Here is a 27,945-nt window from a genome sequence, read left to right as displayed (position 1 = left end):
TTCGCTGCAGATTCGGCATAAAAAATGTATAGTTTTTTTACTGATTTTCGTAGTTTCGTTCTCATTTGAAAACCATCAAAATCATTTCGGAAAAATGCTTTTTCTTATGAAACTACATAGTTTAGTCGATGCCGGGAAATAGGGTTTTGACTTCAATCTGAACTATATTTTGCCGTAGTATTTTAACCGAACTGCACAGGGTTTTTGGCTTCCTTAAAATGCAAACTTGTATCGTTCTAATTTCTTTGTAATACCATTTTCAAAAGTCATAAACTAATTTCAGGCCTAGATGATGCCTTAAGGCTCATTGTATTTTACAAAAAATCATTGATGATGCTACTTGATTTTAAAATAAGGACGTAACTACGATTTGTAGTGGAAGAATACAGCTTGGGCGAAAGCTTAATAGTAGATTGTACAACAAGAGCATAAAACGAGTTATTTTACCCGAGGCGTTCATATAGCCACCCGAGCCGGTACGGCTAGAGTTTTACACTCTGCTTTTCACTTCGATGGCGAGGAAATGAAATAGCAACAGTGGAAACAATGATTCACTTTCTATGTACCTTTTATTTTTTATGCATTATTATAATAATTCCATTATTTTAATTTTACTGATTTATTATGATTGATTTGATTAATTTTTAGTTTTATATAAATTAAAAAATATTTAAAACTTGGTCTTGAGTTGGTATTAGACGAAGATTTTATTTTATGCACTAGAGCATAAAAAATAATTTGATGTCGCCTAGATACAGCATAAACACGAACTTTACGAGCATGAGAAGTGAAAAGGCTATTTGTGATTATTTCAGAAGTCCTAATTCCTCTCCTTTCCAGCACTATTTCACAAAGCATTTTTTTTCGGTTATTTTTAAATTATTTGTTTCGTTTAAGCCCGCGTAAGGATGTATACTTGGCAAGTGTGTACCCTGTATTACGTACTAACTTAATATAAAAAAGTCACAATATAAATATGTTTCGTAGTTTATGAATTGATGTAGTTTTATACGTATAGTTAATAGTGTGTAGTATATTTTTATAGCGGTCAGAGGTTCACCGGCTGTGCTGGCTGAAAATCATCGCTGGGGCGTTCTTAACGTCTCAGCATTATGCTGAGCCAGTGTCCGATTTACATCAGCAATGACACATTGATCTTACTACCTATCTATGCTGTCGCACTTAATAATATTGTTGTGTCTTGTGTAGTGTTGTCTATTGCTGTGTTGTGAATAAATGTATTTCGTTCTTTCTTTATTATTCTATTTAGTGGCTGTTTCACCACCCATTGATTAATTTTATTTTACGGATAAATGTGATGCGTCTCCGTCTATTCGAACAAAACAAACAGAGAGGGCATCACATTCATCCGTCAAATAAATTTAATCGACGGATGGTGAAACTAGAGGGTTAGTCCGTCAGTTAAAAATGACAAAGCTGAAGCGCGTCAAAGTTCGTGACGTCACGCGGAACTTGAACTGGCTATACATACATTCATCACTTTTATTTTCTGCACGGTGGTGGTACTGATGAAACCAAATAAATATTTCTTCTTTCTTTCTTTCTTATTTAATTGATGAAGTTTTTATTGACAAAAGAAAATAAGAGCCCAATATTTTCTGATAGTCAAACTGACAGACTAAACGAACAGTATTTTTACCCGACTGCAAGGAGTGGTATTGTTTTTCGCGCGTATCTTGTATGTAAGTAAGTAATATTCTTTATTACCGCATATCTCTCAAACCGCTGGACGGATTTAGACAATTAAGGTATCATTAGAATTGTCCCGATAACCCAAGTGTCCTTAGATAGGTGACGTTAAAAAAATTAAACATGGCGGTTGTGAGATTCAAATATTGGGGACAACAAAAAAAAATTTTTTTACCCAGTATGTTACCCATTTATAACTGATGAAGGCTGATATTTTCAAATTCAATTGATCAAGTTATTTTAATTCAAAAGTACCGGACAGATGTAGACTAAGACCCTGTTTCACCACTTGTCGGCTTACTTTAAGTGTCAGATAAAAGTAATGCCGTCTTCGTTTATTCGGACAAAACAAACAGAGACGGCAGCACTGATATCCGTCACTTAAAGTTAGTCGACAAGTGGTATCCCTAATAATATCATATTTACGTAATAAAATCGGCATTTTTTTTGTTACTATACGTTTCTCGCGAGCAGGCTTACCTTATAAAGAACGGGTTAGCTTGGTTGAGAGTCTCCATAAGCGCAGCGAGGGAGTGCTGGAACTGCGCCGCCACGGTAAGCGGCTGCTTCCTCTTGCCAGCGGGCGCGGCAGTCCGCCCCGCCAGCGTCTTCACACTCTGCAAATTCTTCAGGCCTTTCTTCGCACGCTCCCGCGGCCTAAACGACTTGTACTTCCTGCGCGCAACCACACTATTGAACTAGTGAAGAGGAGTCGTGCATGCTTGGTGAGTTACTTGTGCCCCGAACAAGCTTTTGCACATTTATTTTCATGAGGATACGACGCGTTTCGAAAGCGTTTCAACTGGTAAAGCTAAAAGTAAAATATGTTGATTCCCGTACTGCAATCCGTTAACTGCTATGCAGGGAAACGGACTTTACTGACAGGTAAGCATTAGCATGAAGAACAGCTTTCTGGCGTTTTTTTGAAGAACCTTAATTGTGATTGTAATACGCTTTGGAAACGCACGTATTCTACTCATGACTCCCAATTTATACAAGGATTTATCAATGACCAACAGTTACCCTGGATACAAAACGAGTTATTACATGGAAACACAAAATGCATGGAAAATTAAAACCCATAGCCAACACCGGAAAACAGAACAAGTCTAGATTCCCCAACCAATAGTTGCGAATTCATCAAACAAAATCTTTGAACTGAGATTGATTGCAAATAACCAACCTATTGAACTGCAAAAATAAATTTATGTAATAAAATGTATACTTTTACATGCAGATTTTAAATTAAACGAATGAAAAACAAATTGTTCTATTTGAACTCGATATTGAACAAAATATAGGAAATGTAAGCTGGAAGACGGATACTACGCATCAGAGCATTGTTTGATGATCGCTGAAGTGCGAGGCAGACAGAGAGCATGTCATACAAAATCGGTCGTAGCATCGCACGTACATAACAATCTGGCTGGCCCGTTGCATAACGTCGGTGTCGTCAAACGTTCTCTCGTCTCGCTCCCGCTCGACTCTTCGCGTGCGAGTCTCGGCGATTCTGTAATTTTTTGTCCCTTTCGCACCGGGACGCGCGGAGGCGGGCATGTCGGCGCGCTTACTATCGTTGTTGGTTCGACACGGCGCCTCGCGACTCTTAGCGGGCGTTCTATGCGGCGTTCTGGTTTCGTGAGTTTGGTGAGAAAGGAAATGATAATTACAAAATTAATGTAAAAGAAATTAAATTCAATAAAATCAAATCGATTTAAAGTGTAAGTAGGGTAGTTTGCATGGCGCATGCATTTCTATGTGCCGGTAAATGTGGTGATGCAATATCGCTTACGAGGATCTACGGTGGCGTATAGGTTATAGTCAGGGAGCTATCGTTACCAACAGATAATAAAAAGAGCATTAGGCTGTGTTTAAAGCGGATTAACAATAAAATAGGTATGCATTGAAGCGTTTATTAAGCGGCTTCAAAGCTTTAAACTTCAAAATCCAAAGAATACTGGTGTCACGCTACAAAGGGACTATCTAAACACAGCCTCTAGATATAGAATAAAAGTATTAAGGGGTGTGACTAAGTATACCGGAGATATAAACTGACGTCATGCGTTATAGTGCACATATAACAAGTATAAGCATGCCGTACAGTCGGTCACTTACGCAATGCGGTTGATTGCTAGATTGATTGACGACACTGTCGCCAGTTGGCTGAGCAACAAGACACATTTCATTACGTCACATAACATTACTCGCTTAAGCTTACATAAATACATAGTTTTACATGTACATATAAATGATAATATTGATAATTACGTCGGTAACATTTAATATTTTGCATTATGACGGTAAAGGCTCAGGACGTCATATAACCTTATTAACCATAAAAATATCAATTTCCCAGGCATTGACAAAAAAAAGGTCGTTGAACTATCACAACGCCGCACATTACAAATTTAACAAAAGCTCGAATTTTATGGAGCTAGTACAAACAAATCTTTCCGATCTTACGAGCCATAAAGGGGCCCGGTTATATCGATATATTATAGGTATCTAAAGCATGCAGTAATATTGAAAGAAATACATAAAGTTAATATACTTCAACGGTGTCAAATGGGACAGGCGGTACTGAACCCTGAACCTTTTTCTATAACACATGCTAATTCTCGATCGGAAACTAATGCGTTGTCAAACCAAATCCGGTTCGTTATCCTCAGTTAGAATGTTACCATCAACATGGACAGGTTGCAGTTAGTCGTTATGGGGGTTGTATGCAGGTAGGTAGCGGCTGGTACTGGTGGTGGTGGTGGTACTCACACGAGGAGGCTGTCGTTGGGCGCGTGGATGGAGGCGCGGGGACGCGCGAGGCGCCGTCTACTCGTAACACGCGGTGCTTTCTGCCAGCTTCTAGGAACGCGAAGTATCCTCTGAGGACAAAAACATGGTAATAATTATGAACAGGGAAAACCATGTAAACAATTACGTATGTAAAATATTAATTTAAATCTTTAATTGTTTACTCGATAAAAATCGTTAAAAACATATTACTTATATTACAATTACAACAAAATATCTCCGTTGCAAGTCCTTATTACACCTACATAGATTGGAACGTTTTTTACTTTCAGGCGAAACAAAAACTAACGGCATTCGATAACGTAGTCAGCGAAATTATGACATTTTGATTTTACGGAATTATAACGTTGCTTATCATACAGGAACGCGGCTTGCTTGAATTGATAAACTGATTACGGTACTCATAACCCATTTCTTGAGCAGGCAACTTCGCTACAGACTGAGCTGGAAACATTAACATATGACTTTTTAGCCACATGCGTGGTCGACTTTTACTCTGATGACAATTTTGTTTTTTCCTGATTTGTTCAACAAGATATCCAACAATTGTGAAGTTACCTGAAGAAGGCTCTCACGATGGCCCAGCGGAAGACGGCGACCGGGTCGACCCCGACCAGCTCGCGCACGAACGCCAATGACGAGTTCTTCAGCACGCTCACTATGTCCTGCCGCATCAGATCCAAATTCTTCTCGCGCATCGCCGTTGCCTGTTACCAAACGAATAACCGTTTTCACGAAAGGTGGACATTCGAAGCAACTGTATCAATGTAGTTTAGAAGTACAGAGCACCGAACCAAACCGAGAGCCGAACGCCTCCCAGTTCGCAGAAAAAATCCCAATGTGCTCACTGCGGACTGGGATTTTCCCCACTTGGTCGCAATGCAAACAACTGGGGAAGAAATTCTCAGGCGCACACAGAGTTGGAATTTCCATACATACATAATAATATGATTTTCTGACTTTAACACGTCGTTGGCTCAAATTATTTTTCATATATTATCTGAATAATAATAAATAAATAAATAAATAAATATACGACAATTCACACCAATTACTAAAAAAATAAGATCTCGCGGCTTGTGTGAGTGTTAATTTGCAAAAAATGTGTTGCAAGTGACCCATCCTAATTTTTGGTCGTATTGACCTTCCGAAGATCATGTATATTTACGATTATTTTAAATAGTTGAACGGAGAGTAACCTGGTATTTGACTCTGCCGGCGTAGTGCCGCACCACAAACGCCGGCTCTCGCCGCTGTGGCTTCTCGTAAAACGGGTTCTCTTCGTGTACAGAGTTGAACTTTTGCAACAACGTATCATTCGTCGCCCACGGGAAACTGGAACAAATAGATTATTTTGTAAATAAAAAACTAGGAAAATTTTCAATACGGTACTTGGCAACTCTTGAATGTAGATTCAGGATACCAAATTTCATCCCAATCCGTCCAGCTGTTTTGGCGCGAAGGTGTAACACACATACTCACAAACCTTTCATTTATTTATAATGTATAGGATTTAATTACAAGCAATGATCTCGATAACAAAATAAAGGAAAACTTGATTTTACAAGAAGTTCACTTACTTGCACTGATCATCCAACACGCACAACAGCCCCCCAGGTTTCCCCTCTATCAGCTGCAAGCACCCCGTATTGTCCGAGAAGCCTATATCCGTCCACCGGATGCCCTCCCTCCGGTACTCCTCCTGTTCGTACTTGAACACGTGCTGGTTGAAGTAATACTGGAGGTGCTCATTGGCGTAATTGATGCAGAGTTGCTCGAAACTGTTGCTGGGACCGAAGTCCTCGAAACCGAAAATGTCAAGGACGCCTGGAATTTAAATTGTAATCGTCATCAACTCGGCCTGTATACGTCCCACTGCTGGGCACAAGTTTCCTCTCATACACTATGTTTGCGACCAATAATAAAAATAATATTCATTATTTTTTTTTAATTTATGTTTAAGAGTGTCGTATCCGAATTTATTGGTGATGATAGTACAGTCGGTGCACAAACATACAACTACAACTAGTACGAAAAAAACTGGATACATATTAAGTTAGGGAACCCACTGTACTAAGCAACAAGTGAGAAAATTGCATGCAAGCCGTTTATGAACATCAATAAAAAAATATGTCACCAATGCTGTGTCCCTGGTGCTCCCTTAGGGTGTCCTTTTTGGAGAGCAACGCGTGGTTGACTTGCATCACGATCCAGTCGAAGAGCGCGCCGTACAAGCATTTGGCCATCGCATCGCGCGTCGCTATCGCCTCCGGCATCCTGCAAACCATAGAAACAAAACTAGAGTGCCAGATTCAAGAAAAACTATGGTTCACATCTGGTTGAAGCTCAACTTCTATAATGCCCTGTTTAAATTAAATCAAATTAACGTTTATTTCAAGCTCGTGGCTCATAATATGTTAGTTACAACAAAAATTTTAAAACTATATTAGTAGCAACTTTACACCACCTCACTGTTACTGGGTTTGTGAAGTCTACAAAAGTGCATAACGTACGGAGTCTATCTTGTCCGCAAACATAGTTAGGATGGTGTTGGGGCTAGCCGCGCACGCTTCGGACCAGTGACGCGGCTCGTAGCCGCATTGTATGTATCTATGTAATCTCTTTATTGCACATAAAAATAAATAAATACAGATACAAAGATAAATAAAAATAACACAAAGGACAACACAACAAGAACACAGAAACAACACAACAGACAAAGACAGAGAAAGAGAAGTACAAATGCGAGTTGCATTGTCGCCTTAAAACAGTTTACGCGCGCCTCGGCGAACATTTGGGAGGCGCTGCAATAGCGCGGCAGCCCTATCAAAACCCAGAACGGAAACTGAGCGGCAAAAAATCAGGCCTTCAAATGTACGCAGTAATAGGTAATTTTGTATGTAGTGGGCCAAATTTTGTACCGCTCAGTTTGCGTTCTGTATGTATATTGCACTTGTAGGCTTGTTTAGACTTGCAAGAGCGAGTGGATCGTTTTTTTTTCTTCTATTACACAACTATCGATATCGATAAAAAATGTTTCTATCACTAGTTTGACTGCAACAGTCTTTTGTTTTGGCGTGAAAATTCCGACCTCTGGTTAGTGAGGTAAATTTGACTTTCACCCATTCCAGTCGTTCCCCTATGACTGAGGATCGTGGTCATCAACGGGCGGTCCACATTTGGATAGGATTATTTATTTCCATCGGCTTCTGTCCATGGCAGCCCTGACGACGGAGCTAAACCTCGGGGACCTGGAGTCCCTAATTTGATCGGTCCATCTGGTAGGAGATCTGCCCCGGGCTCGTTTACCATTCGTATTCCCAACTACAATCAACTTCTCTAGGTTCTTATCACCCCTTCGCGTTATGTGAAATTTGACTTACCTATAGTTAATAACTAGTATCTGCCCCGAGGCCCTGGCTCGTTTGGACGAGGGCCCTGGCTGGGCTAGCCCTGGAGCAGCGAGGGTATTAGCGACACTACTTCGGGGATACACACCCCCTGGGCCCAATTGCATAAATAAAAAAGTACAAGCTAATAGTATTAGCGATTTTGTATTGAAATCCATACTTAATATTATAAATGCGAAAGTAACTCTGTCTGTCTGTCTGTCTGTCTGTCTGTCTGTCTGCTGTCTGTCTGTTACGCTTTCACGCAAAAAACCGCTGAACCGATTTGGATGAAATTTGGTACAGAGATAGAATAGATCATGGGAAAGAACATAGGCTATCTTTTATCGCGAAAAAAGGCTTTAAGGGGTTGACATAGGGGGTGAAAGTTTATATTGGTGGAAGTTCGTCGCTGTTGGAAATAAAACCATGAAACTTGGCATTTAGGCACTTAATAAGAAATAAGTCGGTGTGTTTTTAGCTTTTTTGAAAATTCGACCTGTGAGGGGATGAAATAGGGGATGAAAGCTCATATGAAAGGTCGTCATTATCGACGATAAATCGATGTTTCTATGAAACTTGGTATTTGGGCACGTGATAAGAGATAAATAATTGTTCGAGCGTTTTTTTAAATTCTTTTTCTTCTAAAACCGGTTAAAATCGACTCGAACTCGCGCGTCAAGGGTTCCGTGCATAGGTATTATGAATATCAAGTGTTTAGCAGAGCCAAGCTCATAAGCAAAATGTACGCAATGTGGGGTCATTTTACATGGCTTATTAACATAGACAGTCAGACATGAAAAATTATGATTTTTCAGATTTTTCTTACTTATTTGCTATAAAGGGAATAAAATTTGCTAAAGAGCTTCCTTTATACAAATTTCAAGTTTCTAGGACAGCCGAAAGTACCCTATAACTTTTTTGAGTTTAGGGTTTTAATTTCAACTCGATAAATACTCCGCACGTTTACGGATAAAGGGTCTTGACAGACAGACGGACGGACGGACAGCAAAGTCATCCTATAAGAGTTCCATTTTTTTCCTTTTGAGGTACGGAACCCTAAAAAACATTTGTTCCGGCTCTTTTCAAATTTCGTTTTTTTTCATACACTACTTGAAAATATGGGGATAAAAGTTCTAACTAGTTTGAAACAACATGAAAATTATGTGTAGCAATGCTTAGTAAGAATGCCGTCTTTATGATAGGATGTTCACCCTCCACCGATTACAGGACGTAAGATGTCAAGAGCTCACCTGAAGAATTAGTCCTTTTGTGTTGGCAGGGTAGAATACTTATGTTTTACCAAAGAATGGAAACAAAAAAAATTAGGTTATAGTATGTGAAATTGACTTACCTATAGTTAATAACTAGTATCTCCCCGAGGCCCTGGCTCGTTTGGACGAGGGCCCTGGCTGGGCTAGCCCTGGAGCAGCGAGGGTATTAGCGACACTACTTCGGGGATACACACCCCCTGGGCCCGATTGCATAAATAAAAAAGTACAAGCTAATAGTATTAAAGATTTTGTATTGAAATTCTATTTATATTTAGGTATTTGACTATTTTGTATATGTTTTATAAATTAAAAATTCACAATGCCTGTTATCGAAAAGAGAAACAAATTTTAGAGAAAGACATACTGGCATGTGACGTCACGCCAGTACCGCCATACTTTCTGCATAGAGAAAAGCGTTTGAGAAAGAGACAGGTATACAGATTTTTCAAAAAATCACTATAAATCCAATTTTCAACCACTTTAAATTTTCTCTTCGCTAAACACTATCTGTATATCTGTATTTTCAAAATAATATTAGTTGTCAAATACCGTATTAGCTTGTACTTTATTATGCAATTGGGCCCTGGTGTATGTTTTTAGTGCAGTAAGTTTGACTTACCTATAGTTAATAACTAGCGTCTCCCCCGAGGCCCTGGCTCGCTTGGACGTCAGCGCTGCCAGCAGGGTCTCCTGCTTGACGCGCAGTAGCGAGGATATCAGCGACACCACTTCGGGGTTCCGTACCCCCACAGCCTCGTCGTGGTGATAGGATTTGCGCTGTGGCTGGAACTCCACGTTACCTGCAAATAGGAACAAAATATAATACACTTATAATAACAAAGAATTTCTATGTCTAATTACATACAACACATAGTGAACTATGAATATAACACTTTGTATAACGTTGAAAACGTATATATCCAAGATTTAGAACATACAATAATGACCGATAATAATAATACTAGATCTTTTCAGTTGAGGTCACAGTTCTAACCTACCCAACCTACTTTTCTGGCAGCAGTTTGTTTCTGTTAGGGTCGCTGTTCTAAGCTAACTTAACCTAATTTACTGGCAGGAAAAAGAGAGATACTCCATAAAATTTTATCGGAGTCAGTCATCATGCTTATTATATGACATGATATTTTTCTAGTGATGTCTAAAATAAAAGGAATAGAGTCTATTTTTGCTAAACATGAGTTAAAAGTTGACACATTTCTAGTTTGTTTTCAGTTACTTTAGAGCAAATTTAACGGTAGTACTATATGCTAAATCTTATAAGACAGTAACGTTGCATGTCATTCCAACTGTGAACTATATTATTCAGCTAGTTCATTGCCAACTTCGCTAATTACCTGTTTACTAATTTTTTCATATGATTAAATTCATACTTATTTACCTACAAATGCTTGTGCACATCTAGATCAAGGAAATGCGCGGGTTCAATAAACCGATTTATTTTTAACTAGCTTTTGCCCGCGGCTTCGCCCGCGTGGAATTCGTTAATCGCGCGCTGTTCCCTCGGGAACTGTGCATTTTTCCGGGATAAAAGTAGCCTATGCCACTCTCTGGCCTATAAACTATCTCTATGCCAAAAATCACGTCGATTCGTCGCTCGATTTAGACGTGAGAGACGGACAAACATACAGACAAACAAACACACACACACACACACACACATACTTTCGCATATATAATATTAGTATGGATTCCAATACTTTGACCCGATTGTAGATATCAATATCACGAAATATGTACCAGCTGACAGATGTAATTAAATCCCTCGAAACAAACGCTTATCGATACGGCTATCTAGCCTTATCACAAGATAATTATGTAGTGTAGAGATAAAGACTAAATTTGGCTAACAATGCCTCAATCCCAAATTAAGTAGTTACAAATCCACTCAGTTCTGTAATCCATTGATTTCTGGACTGCACAGAAGGCATTTGTTTAATTCTCCTTCTTGTTTATTATTTATTTGGTACCTTAACGATTAAATATTTTTTCACAAACATCCAAGGAAATGTCGTCCTTATCTTCGTGACCATAGAACGTCAAGTACGTCTTTGTATAGCACTTATTGAAGATTCATTCTAATTTGAAATTAGAGGGAGTAATGGAATTTCATACAACATTGCCGGCCATGGCCAGCAAAGAGATTGTCTTTTGTTTCAGTGTGTTTTTATTGCTTTTAACGAGTATCTATGGCATACAGCCAATTAAAAAAAAACATAGTTCGCGTATGTGTACTTGTACTTGTGTACTTTTTAATTTCTTATTTGACTAGATTATTTGATTAGATTAAACTCAATATAATAAACAAAGATTAACATTTATTGTTAATAATGTATTAAAATAACCAATTACTAAGGTATATAAAATCATCACAAGATTTGGTGGCTAAAACATTAACCCGAACAGCTTACAAAAATAGTTTTAGGGGCTGTTGCACCATCCATTGATTAGTGTTAACTGACGGTTAAATGTGATGCCGTCAGTTCATCATCAAGTGACATGGTATTATTTCCTTGGATTTATTTGAGAAAAGCACTATACGAGCCTCGTCCGCGAACAGGGATTGTCGGCCTCGTATCTCTAGATCTCTATAACTACTCGACCGGCAATCCCCTATTTCGCGGTCTCTGCAGTAATGTACTATTATTTTTTTACTTACCTAATAATAGCACCGCCGATAGTACCGCAAATAATCTCCTTTGCTTGTCCATAGTGAAGCCAACCATTTCCATGGACTGCTTGAGTCTCGAGAACTCATATTGTTCGTCGACTCCGGGCACCTCGCTGCAGCCCGTCCGCGACAGATAGTTGTACTTGTCCACGCTCAACAGATGCAACTGTTCCTTCTCTTGCTCGGATGCACCGGCCAACAGGTAATAAAACACATGATAGTTCCTTTCGTTTCGCCCTTGGCTGCAGATCCTTGACTTCTCCAAAAGGTATTTCTGTACGACAGCACCATGGACCATGCCGTTTTCTTTATAGTTCACCTGTATGAATTTGCCGAAACGACTGGAGTTGTTGTTATGCGCGGTTTTGGCGTTACCAAACGCTTCGAGCACGGGTCCCGCACTGAGGATGGTCTGCTCGACGCCGCTGCCATGGGAGCCCTTCTGGCTCAGGGCAGTTAGATGATGCAGCAGGAAGTTCGTGCTCTCTGTCTTCCCGGAGCCGCTCTCTCCGCTGATCACGATGCACTGGTTGGTGCGCTCGCGGAGCATGCAGTGGTAAGCCGCGTCCGCGACGGCGAATATGTGCGGCGGAAGACTCGAACCTATCCTCTTATTCTGATACAATTTCACGTACTTTGGATTGTAAATAGGATAGAATTTGAACGGATTGAGAGCTATTAGTATAGAACCGACGTATGTGTATATATAGCCGGCAGCGAACCTCGCTCTCAAGTTGTCGAGGAGCGTCTGTTCGTTGAGCTCTGGCAGCTGGCACAGGTCAGGGTATTCGCGGTCTTTCGGCTGGTACAGAAACCTCTGGAAGTAGTCTTTTATCAGTTGAGGGTCCACTGAGAAGTTCTCCATCCATGGCTCGTCTGGAATTTTTTCCCGCAAGTAAAACCTAAAAATAAACAAATCACATGTAAAGCAATTGCATGATACGCAAGTGTGAGAGACAAGCTTACAAATATCGATTTACTTCTGAGTCATATGAGCGGGATGAAATCTAAACATTAGGGTATTTTTGCGATGTATTTTTAGAGTTGATGTTAGTGGCTGACTTTCGGTTTGACAGGCAGGAAGGAATTGCGTTATCGAGCCGCGGCCGCCGGCAGGATGCGTGAATCACCCCGAGCGGGACATTATCCTCAATCACTGTTCAACTTCTTCGTTGAAAAACATTTAAAGCCAAATGCACTACTTTTAAATACAATGGCACTTGACAATTAATACGGACCATTAAGATGTCGCGTTCCCCTACCGTACTATCACTTTCGTCCGCACATGGAGAGATATTAATTACTATAATTAACAAGATGAGTGTGAATCATACCTAGACATTGTTGAGATCGTTCGCGTATAAATAGTATCGCGGCGTAAGTGGTCAATCATACGTATTGTCAACAGAACTGTGCAGTTGATGCAAAAATATATAACCAAGGTCTCGCATAAGCTGCAAGTGCGTAGAGCTGTAGCACTACGATTAATTACATTCCATTAATGTTTGTTAGAACTGTAATTATTATAAAACGCTACTAAATACTGACTACTGTAGGTAGGGGGAAAATATTGCACACGCTGAGAACTGTGTGCTAACTTCAGGACAATGTCCAACATAATAAATACTAGTAGTAAATAACTACTATTTCCCCAATTCACAGTTACATATTTGGACATGACATTTTATTAGTATTAGACTGTTGAGTGTAGACGAAAATGTTTCGGTGTGTTTCGGTTTGTTTTTCTATCGGATCATGGTGAAATCTAAAAAATATTTTTATAATGAAAAAGACTAAAAACACCGAGTATACCCATAAAAAGTTACGGTAAAGCTGTAAATGCCTAGTATAGCGCGAAGATACAACATTTGACAATATTAAATCAAGTTTTTCATATGACTGAGTCACTGTTTATGGCATATCGCAATTACCTTTCAAGTATCATTATATATTGTAAGAAATATCAAGGTTACCAATTATCAAGTAGAGGTAAGCTACTTGCATTATTTACCCTTTCCAAGTTATGTTAAAAATTAAAGAATAGTTCAAAACATCATATTAAATTAACTCCAAACGTTAACAACCTAAACATCCTTAACATTAAATTAAAAATTTGCTACTTCCTTATCCTTTCTTAGTATTTGTATTGTAATAACATTAACTCCAGTAGAAAAACTCATACCTACTAAACACAAAATAAATTTGTTACTTATCAGATATTTATTATATGTTCAAAACTTAACTATCATGGTGAAAGTAGACATTCATCGATTTACGTTTAAATAAAATTCAAAAGTCAATAAGTCAGTGCCCTAATATGCCACAGGGAAAACATACATAAGTGTCATCTCCCTTCCAACAAAAAAATAATACAAACCGTTTTTTCAGTGCTTTGATAACCTATGCAGCCAGCAAAGGGCTTTCTTCACACATCAGGATTTGTTTAGAGAAAAAAGAAAATATGTATTCTATTGAATGAAGTTACAATAACATAGCACATTACCTACTATACTATTACTTATTATGTATTTAAGTATATATCTATATAATTATATTTATCCGTTGCTTAGTACCCATAACACAAGCTTTGCTAAGCTTACTTTGGGACTAGGTCAATTGGTGTGAATTGTCCCGTGATATTTATTTTATTACCTGTAGTACTGTCCAGAGGTGTTGTTAGGCCACAGCAGCATGACTGCGACCGGCGACTCGTTAGCGCCCAACCGCCGCTCTTTGCACTCGCCGCTGACCATGTCTCCCACCACCTAAATAATTTAATGGTAATCATCACAGTAATCCTAGCTACCCAGTGGTGTGCATTGGGTCAATTCCAGGGTATGCAGTGCTAACCTAACTGGGTTTAGGAACATATTCATTTATTTTCATAACACACAAGAAACTGTGTTTAAAACCGTTCTGAGCCTTATCTTTTTATATGCAATGTTAGTATCTCTTCAAGTGCCAGCCTTGCTAATCAACATGTTTAGCATAACAGATGACACCCACAATCCATTTGTCGCAGAGTTATTGTTTAAGGTCATCTTGTTGACTTATATTCCAACCCACAGGTGTAAATCAGAGGAATGCATCTCAGAATTTAATGTGAGTCAGTTAAATACTACTTTACTATGCACAGCTGTATGACCAACACTACAGACATGTTCATTAGATATGACTAAGAGAAAAAAAAATCGTTTGTCATTAATTTCCTGTCACTCCTTAATAACATGTTATCTGCCAATAGTTAAAACTATTTGTTTTTGCATGGAGAGTATATTTTTTTTTATAAACAACAAAAAAATCTAGAACAGAATAGAATGGTAAATTATTTTATTAGTTTTTGAAAGATAGATCAATTTATAAAACTACTAGCTTTTGCCCGCGGCTTCGCCCGCGTGGAATTCGGTTATCGCGCGCTGTTCCCTTGGGAACTGTGCATTTTTCTGGGATAAAAAGCAACCTATGTCACTCTCTGGCCCATAAACTATCTCCATGCCAAAAATCACGTCAATCCGACGCTCCGTTTCAACGTGAAAGACGGACAAAGATACAAAAATACAAACACACACACTTTCGCATTTATAATATTAGAATGGATAAAAAAGCCTTTTAGCATCCTAAAAGCATTTAAGTATAATAAGATGAATATATTGTTAAACATACCTCTGCCAGCTCATAAGGTCCTCCTGAACCATTGTTGAGGTTTAGTTTGTCAGCTATGCAACAAACTATTTCATCGGAGCTGGTTTGTTTGGACGCTTCCACTGATAATGCTTCATATTGTGCTGAGAGTGCACCCACAAACACCTAAACAATAGTGTTACATTATTAACATTAAAAATATATTAAATTATTAAAACAGTCAAAACCAATTACAGCAGCAGCACTAGTTATAAATAGAGATAGGCCGAATATTCGGTATTCAGCATATTCGGCAGGTTTACCAAATATTTGTATTCGGCTGAATCACTGAATGTTCGGCAATGTGGTACTCGAACTTTTTACTGCATTGAGCCATGTATGAGGTGAGCATTAAATGTGTTATTTTTATGAGGTACAGTGAGTATTTGTTTTAGTTGGCATGGTAGCTTCATGTCCAATAACAGCAGATAATAACATAACCCTCCTTCGGGCAGTCGGGTAAAAAAGGTGGTTATTAATTAGAAACAAAAATTAAGTAGTATGTAGCTGTTTTGAGATTAAGCTAAAGTGATCTTTATTATGAAATAATAAGTTAATATAATCAATTGATCTTTATTGTGAGAAATTAAGCAAGTTTTTTTGTTTCAATCAAGAGTTGCATGATTAAATTGCAACATTAAACAAAAAATAATCATATTTTTTGTTTCTTCTTAGGCATCAATTATACCGAATAATTGGTTCGGTAAAAGTTTTACCAAACATTTGGCCGAACACTCATACTTGGTGCAACCCATGTTCGACCCATCTCTAGTTATAACAACATATTGGATGTAACAATCAAGAAAAAACTCCCACCATGATTTTTATATATTATTACCAATACCAAAATAATGCTGATTATAATGAATGATCAACTGTGTGTTTAACAATCAAATATTCCCTTTAATGTCCTTATTAATAGTTTTGAGTGTATTTCAAAAGCTCTAAGTGTTGTGCACACTTGTGAGTACCATTTTTATTAAACAGTAGGTTGTCAAGCAACACTTCTTGCACATATTAGTGAGCAGTTACAGTAACTGAGTTACTGATATGAAAATTAGGTAAGTCGTTCTTCTAAGCTTGCCAATTCTATGCATTCCTAAATATCACAGGAGGGGTCCTCCTAAGTTTTTACATTTATGTAAAGACTAGCGACCTGCGACTATCTGCGAAGAATTTCTTTATCACTATCCTCTGGGAATCAGTTCAGTGGTTTAAGTGTGAACAAGTAACAGACCCAGTTACTTTCTTTAGTAAGATTGTTGATATACAAATACAATAACATTTCAGATGTTTCATTCAACTATCCAGCTGCAGCAGTTGGTAATTATTTTATGAAAATTAACTTTGTAAGCAATCAGGGCCCAATTGCATTACAAATTACAAGCAAATAGTATTAGTGAATTTCAATACAAAATCGCTAATACTATTGGCTTGTAATTTGTTCTGTAATTGAGCCCCGATTTTAACCCGTCGAGCGATTTGGGGGTGCAAAAAGCGCCTAGCGAAATTTGTCCGGAACGGCGATGGACACACTCACTGAGTGCACTAGCGCATTTTCGGACAGCTTTCGTTAGGCAGACATGTGTGTGCCTAAATCGTTCGACGGGTTAAATATTGTTTCATTAAACATTATGTCAGCCAGGGTCGCATTTAAGGCAAGGCATCCGAGTCTGGGCTATGGCCCCCAAAATAGAGGTTAGAAAATAAACAAATTTTGACCGTTCAGCAACTTTTTTTTCTCAGTCTTCGCTCCTTAGACACTTCAACCCCTTCGTTGCCCCAAGGCCTCCAGACCCTGTCCAGGCCTGATCCCAGCTGTGGACTAGAACCTTCAATCAAGCTATTCTGCTTTTCCTTGTATATTGATAGAGGAAATAGCAAGGATTGTATTTCAAAAAAGCCTTTCCAATTGGAACTTGTTCACATATTTTTGGGTAATGTGTCTGACTCTACGTACTGTATTATTGAATAAGACCATAACTTTGTAACTAGCTGTCGCCTGCAAGCATGTTTTTTTAGTTATTCAAGCTAACCTCAGAGCTTAAATAATATTAATTATTTTTGCATTATTATTATTATGATGGTACTCAGAAGTTTAACAGCTAAGCTTGACATAATCATAATTCATGAATTATTGAATACCACTATAATTTTATCTACAATTAAAAGATTAAAATATGCTTTATTGTATTTTATCACTAATAGATCAGGTGTTAAAGATAAAATTAAGTTTCAGGCCAACATATAACTTATTGAAATAGCTTTGAGCCAAGGCAGCAGAATAATGTATAATTGTAACCAGTACTTTCGTTTTATGAAGCATGTAGGTATCAAAAGTTTATCTGTGCTTTTTAAGCATCCTGTACTTGGTAGCCTTGAAAATGTCATGTCACTGACCTGCACAATGTATCTGTGATTTTCTGTATGAGCCATCCTGTGGCATCCTTCTACTCCTCGCGGCTTGAATGTAGAGGCAAATCCATAATCCTCATTTTGCACTGCCACTGTACACTTGTTGATCACATACAAACATGTGAATGGTCATTGCAGAGTACTGTGCAACTGTTACTAATTATTATAAACCACTTCACTATGCAGTTGCAAAACACGGGCCAATTGTAGAGGAATCTGAAAGTGTTTGAGTTTTGTTCAAAGAATATCGCCGAAAACCGAGCTCGTTGCACCTGACCCGCCGAGAGCTGAACTCAACCGTGACAGGTCCACACAATGTCATATCCCGACACCCAGCGGAAACTTTCGGTACCAGCTCTTCTTCTTTATTATCCTAGTGTCTTTCTACACGTAGTATGCTCAAATCCTTGGAACACAAAGAAGAGAAATCTAGGATTTGGGTCACATGCTGATAATTAGTCTTTCGGATTACTCTTGTGTATAATCCTCAGTTCAGTTCGCTGTCCTGTTCAGACTGCCGATTTATCAACTGGTAAGCTCAAGCGATTGCTAATAAAAAAATCCATTACAGATAAAAATAACACAATATAAAACTGCAGCGAAATCGGTGTCTCCAACAACCTGTTATTTGTCAAATACGACTTTAGTTAACACACCACGTAATCGCACCAGTTGTACTGCAATTTTCGTAGCAATAAAAATGCTTTTCACTTCTGTAAAAGCTTGAGATGACATTTAATATTAAAACTTCAAGTTGGAGTAATTGTTTTCTTAGAGAAATCTAAACTACAGAACCACCATTTTTATTTTTGTCTGGTAGAATTGAATCGTGTATTTATCCGGATTGTCTGAATGTTCATTTACAACGTATGAGAGTTGATGCATTACACTGCCATTCTCCATTTGGTAGCATTATACCACAGATATTTATAGAACTCGGCATAGACCACGTAACAGTTAGAAACATTTATTTATTTTCTAGTTGTGCGTTTATCTGTGGATTATATTTATGCTTATATTGGTGCACATGGTGTTACATTATTTATTTGAGTTTTAAGTTTAAATAATTTACTAGCATAGTCCATTGCATATGCGTACATCTAGGCTTATTATTATTCTCTAGCAGAAGTCAAATTATTGAAGCTCTACTATATGTTACAAATCAACTATGTATATTATATTTATATTAAAACTTTTAACAGTGTGAGAGATGCTTAATATTTTTTGACGGTTTGTAAGGACAATATGACAGACTATATAACGACAAAGGGTATTATTACCTATAGAGAAATATAACGATGTCGTTCTGTTGTCGTTTTGGAACTTTTACACTAGACATGTATTTTTTTTGCATCCTCCAGTTCGTCTGCGCATTTTTCACCACATTTCACATCTGGACTCTGACCCTCCGCTTCCCGGCAAATAATAAAGATCTGAGCCACATTCTAGTTGACCAGTTGAAGGGGTAGAGTTGGCCACGACGAGTAGAAGTGAATTATTTTATTACACACACCTAGAAAAATAACTGATTGCACAAAAGAAGAATGAATGAAATTGAGTAAATGTCAAAATCCTGCTGTCATTACACGACTGTTCTGCAGGGCTACTACGAAATTCGAAACTCGAAGTTCGTATCGTACGGTCCCTCTCGCTCTCGTATTAAATAGTATAAGTGTCAGAGGGACCGCACGACACGAACTTCGAGTTTCGTGGTAGTCCTGCTGGTGTGCGTGTCTTCAACTCTGGTGGCACTACCTATGTCTGTTCTAGGTAACTACGAGTACCTACTTACAAACGTTGATATTTATGCTGAGATTAGAATAGAGCGTGGAATTCGGATATCGCGCGCTCTTCCCTCGGGAACTGTGCATTTTTGCGGGATAAAAAGTAGCCTATGTCACTCTCTAGTGCAAAATCACGTCGATCCGTCGCTCCGTTTCGACGTGAAAGACGGTCGCATTTATTCAGCAGTACGCGTCTCAAAACTATCATCGCATCAAATTTTATCACGATGGGTTCAGTACTTTAAGCGTGAAAGCGTAGTGTAACAAATAAACAAACAAACATGAATAACTAATCGTTCCCCGCGACTTTGTCTGCGCACCAGCGGGAACTCATTGGCGTATCTAGGGTTATTTTCCAGGGGGGGCTTGGCGTGAATTTTTGTGTGAAGATATCAGTATTTTAGAATTTCGAATCGTAGTCCAACATCCTGGGGTGCAATGTGGGCACTAGACCATACTGGGGTGGGCACGGACCACCCGCCCCCCCTCTATATACGCTTATGTGGGAGCTAACAAATTTTCCGGGATAAAAATTATCCTATATCTTATCAGGGTCTTGAGCTATCTTCTTACCAAATTTCATCATGATCGGCTGAGTTCCTACATTATTTATTTATTTACATAGATACTCTAAGCGTAATAAATAACTATAGTAGGTAGAACCCACTTAATACGATAATGTTTAATACGATTTCCCGGTTAAGACGCTTTTTTTTTTGTAGGTCCCCTCAAAATCGTCTAAAGCGGGTTCTACTGTATTCCTTATTCTGTGGTAATGTAATAGTGTAAGGAACAAACAAAGTACCTACTGGGTTTAAGCAATCACCGCCGCCCATGGACACCCGCAACACGAGGAGTATTACAGGTGCGTTGCTGGACATTTGGAATAACACTTGCGCTACTTTTTATCCCGATATTCCCACGGGATTGGGATAAAATCTTTAAATCTTAACCGCCGTTTAGTCATATAATTTAGCACGGTTGTCTTTAGTGCAACGTCAATGAATAAATACTACGATATAAATTTGGGAGTTCCCACAGGCATTTCATTCAACTGCTACTTACGCCTGCGATGCCGCGGGTAGCACTAGTAGTAAAATAAAAGAGAAGAACTATATGAGCGTGAGAATATGTTGTGTTTTGTCACTTGTGAATGAAGCGGAAGGGACGTTAGTAGATAATGTTGGTAATTGATTGATTGCGGCAAGTTTCTTCGCCGCCCGTCGTCGGGTCACCGAGAAGATATTGCTTGACTTTATTGCCTTTAAATCCAGATCAAAACAACTTTTCAATGTTCTTATCGTTTATGTTACAGACAAAACTTAGTAAAATACTTAGTAGCTACTTATACTAAATAAACTTTATTGAGCAACTCTATGACTTTGAGGATTCAGGTGCATTGCCCTTTGATAGAGGTAATTATTGTACATGGCACCTTTATGTTATCTTATTAGTCTTATTATATAAATAATGATATTTTGGAAATTATCTATCAATGCTCCGGCGCACGCACGCTGCTCTATCTTTGTACGTGAGGAATTATCTTGTTCATTTCGGCATTAAGTATATATTAATCAGACACATCTATAGCTACTTAATTAACAGTTAACTTTGTATAAGTACTATATGACCTTGATTTCGACACCTGCAACCAAAAAATTAAATAGTACAAAATAAATTAAATATTTTTAACACGCAGTGCAATGTAGTTTGGCAACTTTCATAGTTTATTTTAACTGCATCTCGACTTCTATGCAGTGTAATTACGAAAAATCGATGGAATTTAAATAGGTATAGCGTTTCCGAACAATTTTGTACATTTTTTGTACAACGATCTCGTAGCGCCAAAATTTGAGAGGAAAATAATTATAGTACATTGTGTCTTAAGGGCGGTAAATAAGGAATTACGAACGAGAGTCTATTAGAAGCCCGAAGTCGAAGACTGAGGGCTTTAATGAGTCGATGTTCGTAATTCTAGTACCGCCCGTGCGACATACAATGTTTTTCATCACATTTGCAAGTAAAATTTTATATTTGTAAAAGAAAAAATATAATTGTTCCAAATATTGGCGATACCTTAGGCTGTGCTCTTGGCAACGTCGCCCTCTACCTCTCTCGGCATGCGCCGCAACGTGCGTGTGGATGTGGTCCATGTAGTCCTGCATCAGCGCGCGCAGCGCCATCAGTACGGGCACTGACTCATGCGACCGACCTTGGGCTTCATGACAAGAAAATGTGTACGCGCAATGACTCATTTACCGACCACGGGTTTCATGACAAGCACATTAAGGTCGAGGGTTTTATTTGGGGGGTTGCAACCAAGGTAGCCTGCATGTTACGACACTGTTTACGAGCAAGTGTGATGAAAAATATATAATGGCCAATCACTGTAAAATGCTGCTCAGTGCCATCGTTTCGCGCCCGCGCGAAATATTTTAAAGGTCCATATCCTAGGAGATTCTTTAGATCACACGAGTCTTCTCGCCCGGTACCCGTAGGATGCGGGTCTTCTGGCGGTGGTGGCGGCAGCGGCAGCGGCGGCGGCGGCGGCGGCGCGGCGCGCGTGCACGCGGCCGTGCTTGGTGAGGTGGTCGGAGCGAGCGAAGCGCTTGCTGCACTCGGCGCAGCGGTAGGGCTTGTCCCCCGAGTGGCTGCGTCGGTGGCGTGCCAGCTCGTCGGAGCGCGCGAACCGCCACGCACAGCCGCCCCACGTGCAGCGGTAGGGCTTCTCCCCGCTGTGCCGGCGCAGGTGAGCGCGCACGTGCGACGCCTTCGCGTACACCTTGCCGCACTCCTCCACCGGACACCGGAACACTCCTAGCGCGGCACAAAATTGAGGCTCGCCCCACGATTGGACCTTCTCAGCCTTCGTTTCCACCTTTTCGTCTGATGGGCTTTTCGGCTGCAGCGCTTCGTAGCTCGGGTCTATCGATTCCAAATCGATACCGAGAACTGAGAGCTTCCCCAGAGCCGCGTCGTCGCTGCTGTCCATAGTTTCACTTCCCGAGTGAGGCGCGTCATTGGAACGGTCGCTGCTCAAGGCAGCTTCCGTAAGAAACTCATCGAAATCGAAAGTATTGTCCAGATCAGCGAAATCGAATAGTACTGGCGATCGAGATTGACTCGTATCGTCCGCGTACCTCTCGCTGCCACTGCTGACGAACGCATCACAATTAATGTCCAGATCACTAAACTGCCAGTCTTCGACATCTAGGTTGAGGTTGGTGGGCAGCTCGAAATTAATAAGACTCTCCGCCGGCGAGTACTCGAACAGCAGTTCATCACTGAGGAGGGCATCCTCGCAGAGGGAACCGCTGCCTTCGAGGAACATGGTGATCCTGAAGATAAAATATAAACAATATACTTAACAGGTTTGTGATGACTTAAAGTTTAGAAAATAAGGTATTTACTTACGCTTGCATGCGTGGGTTCCAGCTGTGTTTTAAAGTATCTTCTCGACTGGGTTGTGAGGAGAGCGACACGAGCGGCAGACAGCCGGCTGTGGAGCGGCCGAGAACGGAGTGAGCGCGGCGGACGCGATAACGGCGATCGGCGATTATCGGCCGGCGGATCCGCATGTCCGCAGCGCCCGCTAGTCCATACAGATTAGGCAGTAGGTATCACTCCACTAGACGCAGCGTGGTGGTACATCGTTAATTATTTGTTTGTAAACAGTAATCAAATCATAGTCGTTTCTCACCAATGCTTACGTAGAAGTTTAATTTCAGTAAGTATATTACGAGTAAGTTTGATGAGCGAAAACACTTGCCGCTTTTGTCTCTGCTACAGATAAAATCATAAATAATAATACTAAGTAGCTTATTTATTAGACTTTTATAGGAATTCTGTTTCTTTTGTCTACTTTTGGCAAGTATAGTCTAGCAAGAAGTTCTTGAACCACCTTACGGTTCAATGTGAGTTGTACTTGTACGGCTATTAAACGTACCTACATTGATGGCAATTAATTTTTTCTTAGAAAGTTAACAAAGTCTGAATTTTAGTTTATTAATTAAATTAATGTGGTAATTTTGCAGGTGGTAGGACCTTGTGCAAGGTCCGCCCGGATTGCTACCACCATCTTGCTCGCTAATCCTGCCATGAAGCAGCAGTGCTTGCACTGTTGTGTTTCGGCGTGGAGAGTAAGACAGCCGGTGAAATTACTGGCACTTGAGGTATCCCATCTTAGGCCTCTAGGTTGGCAGCGCATCTGCTATCCTCCTGGTGTTGCAGGTGTCTATGGGCGGTGGTGATCTCTTACCATCAGGAGACCCACTTGCTCGTTAGCCATCCATAGGAATAATTAAAAAAATAATGTTACTGTTTCTCGTGTACAATAAAGAGTGTTTTGTATTGTATTGTATTGTCATGGTTAAGTTACGAAATACGTATTTCGTACGCACGTACGTTACTTTAACCTCCCTTAAATAAAAGCTTGGCTGCCGGTAACACACTGTATATTCAGAAAATATCTATACAACTTTATGCCACTAAACATAAGGTCTATGTACTTATAAGTACATATTTTGACGCTATGGCTGTATAGATATTTATGCCTTTGACTGTACAAGTCAATATGGCAAACATAACACACTTAGGTATTGTTTTTATTCTAACGTACCTAATTACCTAGAAACTGTTTTAAAAAATGGTCAACTTAAAATAGTAGGTGCTGTTTGGATATACATTACAATATTTATTGGTAAAATTTGAATGAAACTCTAATCTAAGTCGATGTTTATTTATAGGTTTACACAAAGATGTTTTTTTTTTATGATAAAGCATCGAAGTACTTTATACCCTTACGTATTTGTAAACAATCCATTGCAGAGCAGACTTATGAGTATAATTGAAATTGTAAAATTCCATGCAATTTACTCGGTACAAGTGACATTATTTAGAGATAACAAATAGAAAAATATCAATTATGAGAGCGTTTTAATAAACAACATGGCGGATCATTCACTTTTCTCAATGTGTTGTTATCAATGTATTGTTTTGTTGACTGACCTATGTGACAGTTCCTTTACCTCGTCAACTAGCTTAACATTGTATCTACGTATATACTAAGTACCCCCTCGTATGCAGGAACTTAAAAAATACCTGCTACGTTCAAGTACTTATAATTTGTTTTCATACGCACAAATTTGGCTAATATAAAAAGATAACTTGGCGCGGATTCGCGTCTAAGCACACCAGTAACAGAGGTCAAAATATTTGGTTATATTAGTCTGTTTAAGCCTAGTGAGTTTCACAGTAGTTCTTTCGTCCATAATAATACAAGCACGCTTGGATTTTGAGTTTTTAGTGCCCAACACTATAGACAGGTTATGACTCTATCGCGGTGTCTCGTGATAGCTGTAAGTAGTTAAGTATAACAATCTTTTAATTTTGTATTGAGTTTTATTCAAAGTTATTTTTGCAAAAGTCCACTAAGGATATCCGCTTCCATTGGCATTGCACGAGGTTCGCGGAGATAACATTCTTTCCGACGTTCCATCGCTGCGTAAAACCCGGGCACAGAATAATGCAGTATTTAATCTACACACAACACTTATATTTTTTAAAAACACAACAACAACACTTTTATATGCATTCGTACAACATATACCTAACTACCGCTGTCCGTCGCTATAATTTAATCTACACACAAGTCGCTGATATGCAGTCGTGCAACATATAATTAAGGGGTCTATATCGACGGGTCGAAAATTAATAGTGATAAATGTAATGTTTGTCATAATGTAATTTTTGACATAGCACCTCTTTTTTTTCTCTGAAACCATTTATGTTTCAAAATTGTTTAAACAAACCTAGCCTAACCTATAGAGTTCTACAGGTGACCATTTAAAAATTTGTGAAAAATATACGGTTTCAACAGTAATTATGACAATAATGTTATTATAACAATAATTATGACAATCATTACATTATGACTTATAAAATAATGGCAGTCGAAATGATCTCATAATTACGTCTGTCCGTCGTTCGTCCGTCGCAATAGGACGTCCCACGATTTTCATTTATGTAGTGCCATTCGAAAGTGGTGAAAAATTTTAACTATGAATTTCAAATACAAATAGAGTAGGTAGCAGAAAGTTACAGCTATAAATGATCTTTAAAACCAGTTGAAAAAATATTCGAGCTGTAGTTTTTCGGAAGTAACTAACCTACACAGTGTTTTACCACTTTCGAATGGCATTTTTGCAGGCGTATTTTTGAAGGCGGGCGCGCATGGCTAAGAGCTTATCGGTGCGCTGCAGACAAGTTGCGATTACATATTGTTTTATACTGTGACCAAAACGGAGCGGCTGCCTGAAGCGTGATTCACTGCATATGTGACGTCACAGGCAGAATTAATATTACTTAGAATAGCGGAGAACGGGAAAGCCAATACGTAAAAGTGTTGTCTTGTGACGTAAAAGTGGGAGCTTGAATTAAACGTTAATGTTTTAATTACCTATTGATTGCTAGATTACCCTGAATCTAAGTGTTTATATCATAAGTTTTTTGTACTGCTTTATGGTGTGCAATAAAGAATATTTGTATTGTATTGTATTGTAGATTAACCATTAAAAAGAATAATATTACCGTTTCTCCAGAATAATAGGTACAGCATCGATTATCGATTTACGTTATTTACTTAAAACGTCGAATTACATTTTATAACGATTAATAAGTATTAAGAATACGGGTTTGTCAAAAGTTTTCATGCAATAAAAATTCGGGTAAAAGTAATTCGGTCAAAAATTAGGTTGTAAATAGACATCATAATATTTACTACGACCTTAGTTTGCAATTTAAAGTGAGTCCATTGCTATAAAAACGCAAAGGATAATATGTAAAATCGAAGAAGCTGAATCCCAGGGTGCGACCATTTCATAATCATTCCGCTGTGACTTCTTTGGCAGATATGGAATGTCAATATGACCTACGACTAAGTGGCCTAAAAGTTCCACCCTGGTTCGCCATTCAGTGTATTTTACTGTAAGTATGTACCTACGTAAAAAGTTTCCATAACCTCCACCTCTGATACTGATAGTTAGGTACAAGTATGATTCATAATGAAATAGTAGATTGTACATCGAGAGCATAAAACGAGCCATTTTACCCGAGACGTTCATATAGCCAGCCGAGCCGGTAAGTACGGCGGCGAGGCTGGATAGACACGTCGAGGGGAAAATGGGTTTAACGCTCGAGTTTTACACTCTGCTTTTCACTTCGATTGAGAGGAAATGAAATAGCAACAGTGGAAGCAATTCTTCACTTACTAGGTACCTTTTCTTTTTCATGTATTTGTTATATAAATATACATGTTTAATTTTATTGGTTTATATTTTGATTGATTTGATTGGTTTTTAGTTTTATATAAAAAAAATATAGAAACTTTTTTTTGCTTGTGGTTGTTGACAGCGGATTACCTTGGTCTTAGACGAAGATTTTACTTTATGCACTAGAGCATAAAAAGTCATTTTATGTCGCCTAGATCCAGCATCAACACGAACTTTACGAGCATGACGAGTGAAAAAATAAATAAATCAATAAGGGGCTGTTTCATCATCCATTGATTAGTGTTAACTGGCGGTTAGGTGTGATGCCATCTCTATTTGTTTTGTTCGAATAGACGGTGACGCCATCACATTTAACCGTCGGTTAACGCTAATCAATGGATGGTGAAACAGCCCCTAAATCAATTTTTATCAACAATGTAATGGAATGAGATTACTCTTGCGTCAATCGGCACTGCGCGGGCAGTTGTTGTTTTATGTCCATGTGGTATGTATCATTTCTATGAACTTGTTTTTATTTTTTATGATAAAACTAGCTTTTGCCCGTGGCTTGGTCCGCTTGGAATTTCGGTTGTCGCGCGCTGTTCCCTGGGGAACTGTGCATTTTTCCGGGATAAAAAGTAGCCTATATATCACTCTCTGGCCCATAAACTATCCGTCGCTCCGTTTCGACGTGAAAGACGGACAAACATACAAACACACACACTTTATATTATTAAGTATGGATATCAAAATAGAGTAAATTGTATAGATTAAAAGAACACGTTTACGCGCTAGCTATAAATAACGTCACATTATCTAACCCAAGAACAAAATAGGATCGTCAGGGTGTAGCTGAAGGGTGGATCTTTATCCTAGGTGCACTCTACCTGCATGGGTACGCTTCACTGAAGAACTGCACTGCTAAAGTGG

At 38.9% G+C, this 27,945-nt stretch overlaps 2 protein-coding genes across 2 annotated transcripts in view; both read right to left on the bottom strand.

The window, feature by feature from the left end:
• Positions 1 to 18,790, bottom strand: part of LOC141439976 (unconventional myosin-IXb-like) — a 33,263-nt gene extending 14,473 nt beyond the window's left edge. Inside the window, exons 1-12 of the mRNA XM_074104437.1 lie at positions 18,620 to 18,790; positions 17,949 to 18,179; positions 15,531 to 15,674; positions 14,520 to 14,632; positions 11,856 to 12,769; positions 9,801 to 9,981; positions 6,656 to 6,795; positions 6,099 to 6,345; positions 5,718 to 5,853; positions 5,077 to 5,225; positions 4,458 to 4,589; positions 2,191 to 2,385 (exon numbers count right to left, since the gene is read on the bottom strand). Of these exons, the coding sequence (XP_073960538.1) occupies positions 2,191 to 2,385; positions 4,458 to 4,589; positions 5,077 to 5,225; positions 5,718 to 5,853; positions 6,099 to 6,345; positions 6,656 to 6,795; positions 9,801 to 9,981; positions 11,856 to 12,769; positions 14,520 to 14,632; positions 15,531 to 15,674; positions 17,949 to 17,984 (2,387 nt within the window). The 5' untranslated portion in view covers positions 17,985 to 18,179; positions 18,620 to 18,790. The remainder of the gene's footprint in view (positions 1 to 2,190; positions 2,386 to 4,457; positions 4,590 to 5,076; positions 5,226 to 5,717; positions 5,854 to 6,098; positions 6,346 to 6,655; positions 6,796 to 9,800; positions 9,982 to 11,855; positions 12,770 to 14,519; positions 14,633 to 15,530; positions 15,675 to 17,948; positions 18,180 to 18,619) is intronic.
• Positions 18,791 to 21,038: 2,248 nt separating this feature from the next.
• Positions 21,039 to 23,285, bottom strand: LOC141439600 (uncharacterized). The gene is made up of 2 exons (XM_074103890.1): positions 23,162 to 23,285; positions 21,039 to 23,085 (listed from the first exon to the last, which is right to left on the bottom strand). The coding sequence occupies exons 1-2, from the start codon at positions 23,167 to 23,169 to the stop codon at positions 22,215 to 22,217; spliced, it is 879 nt and encodes a 292-aa protein (XP_073959991.1). The 5' UTR covers positions 23,170 to 23,285; the 3' UTR covers positions 21,039 to 22,214.
• Between the last annotated feature and the right edge of the window lie 4,660 nt (positions 23,286 to 27,945).

This window comes from Choristoneura fumiferana, chromosome 21 (assembly GCF_025370935.1).
Source record: "Choristoneura fumiferana chromosome 21, NRCan_CFum_1, whole genome shotgun sequence".
Classification (NCBI taxonomy): Eukaryota; Metazoa; Arthropoda; class Insecta; order Lepidoptera; family Tortricidae; genus Choristoneura; species Choristoneura fumiferana.
This window is presented reverse-complemented; position numbering and strand designations above follow the sequence as displayed.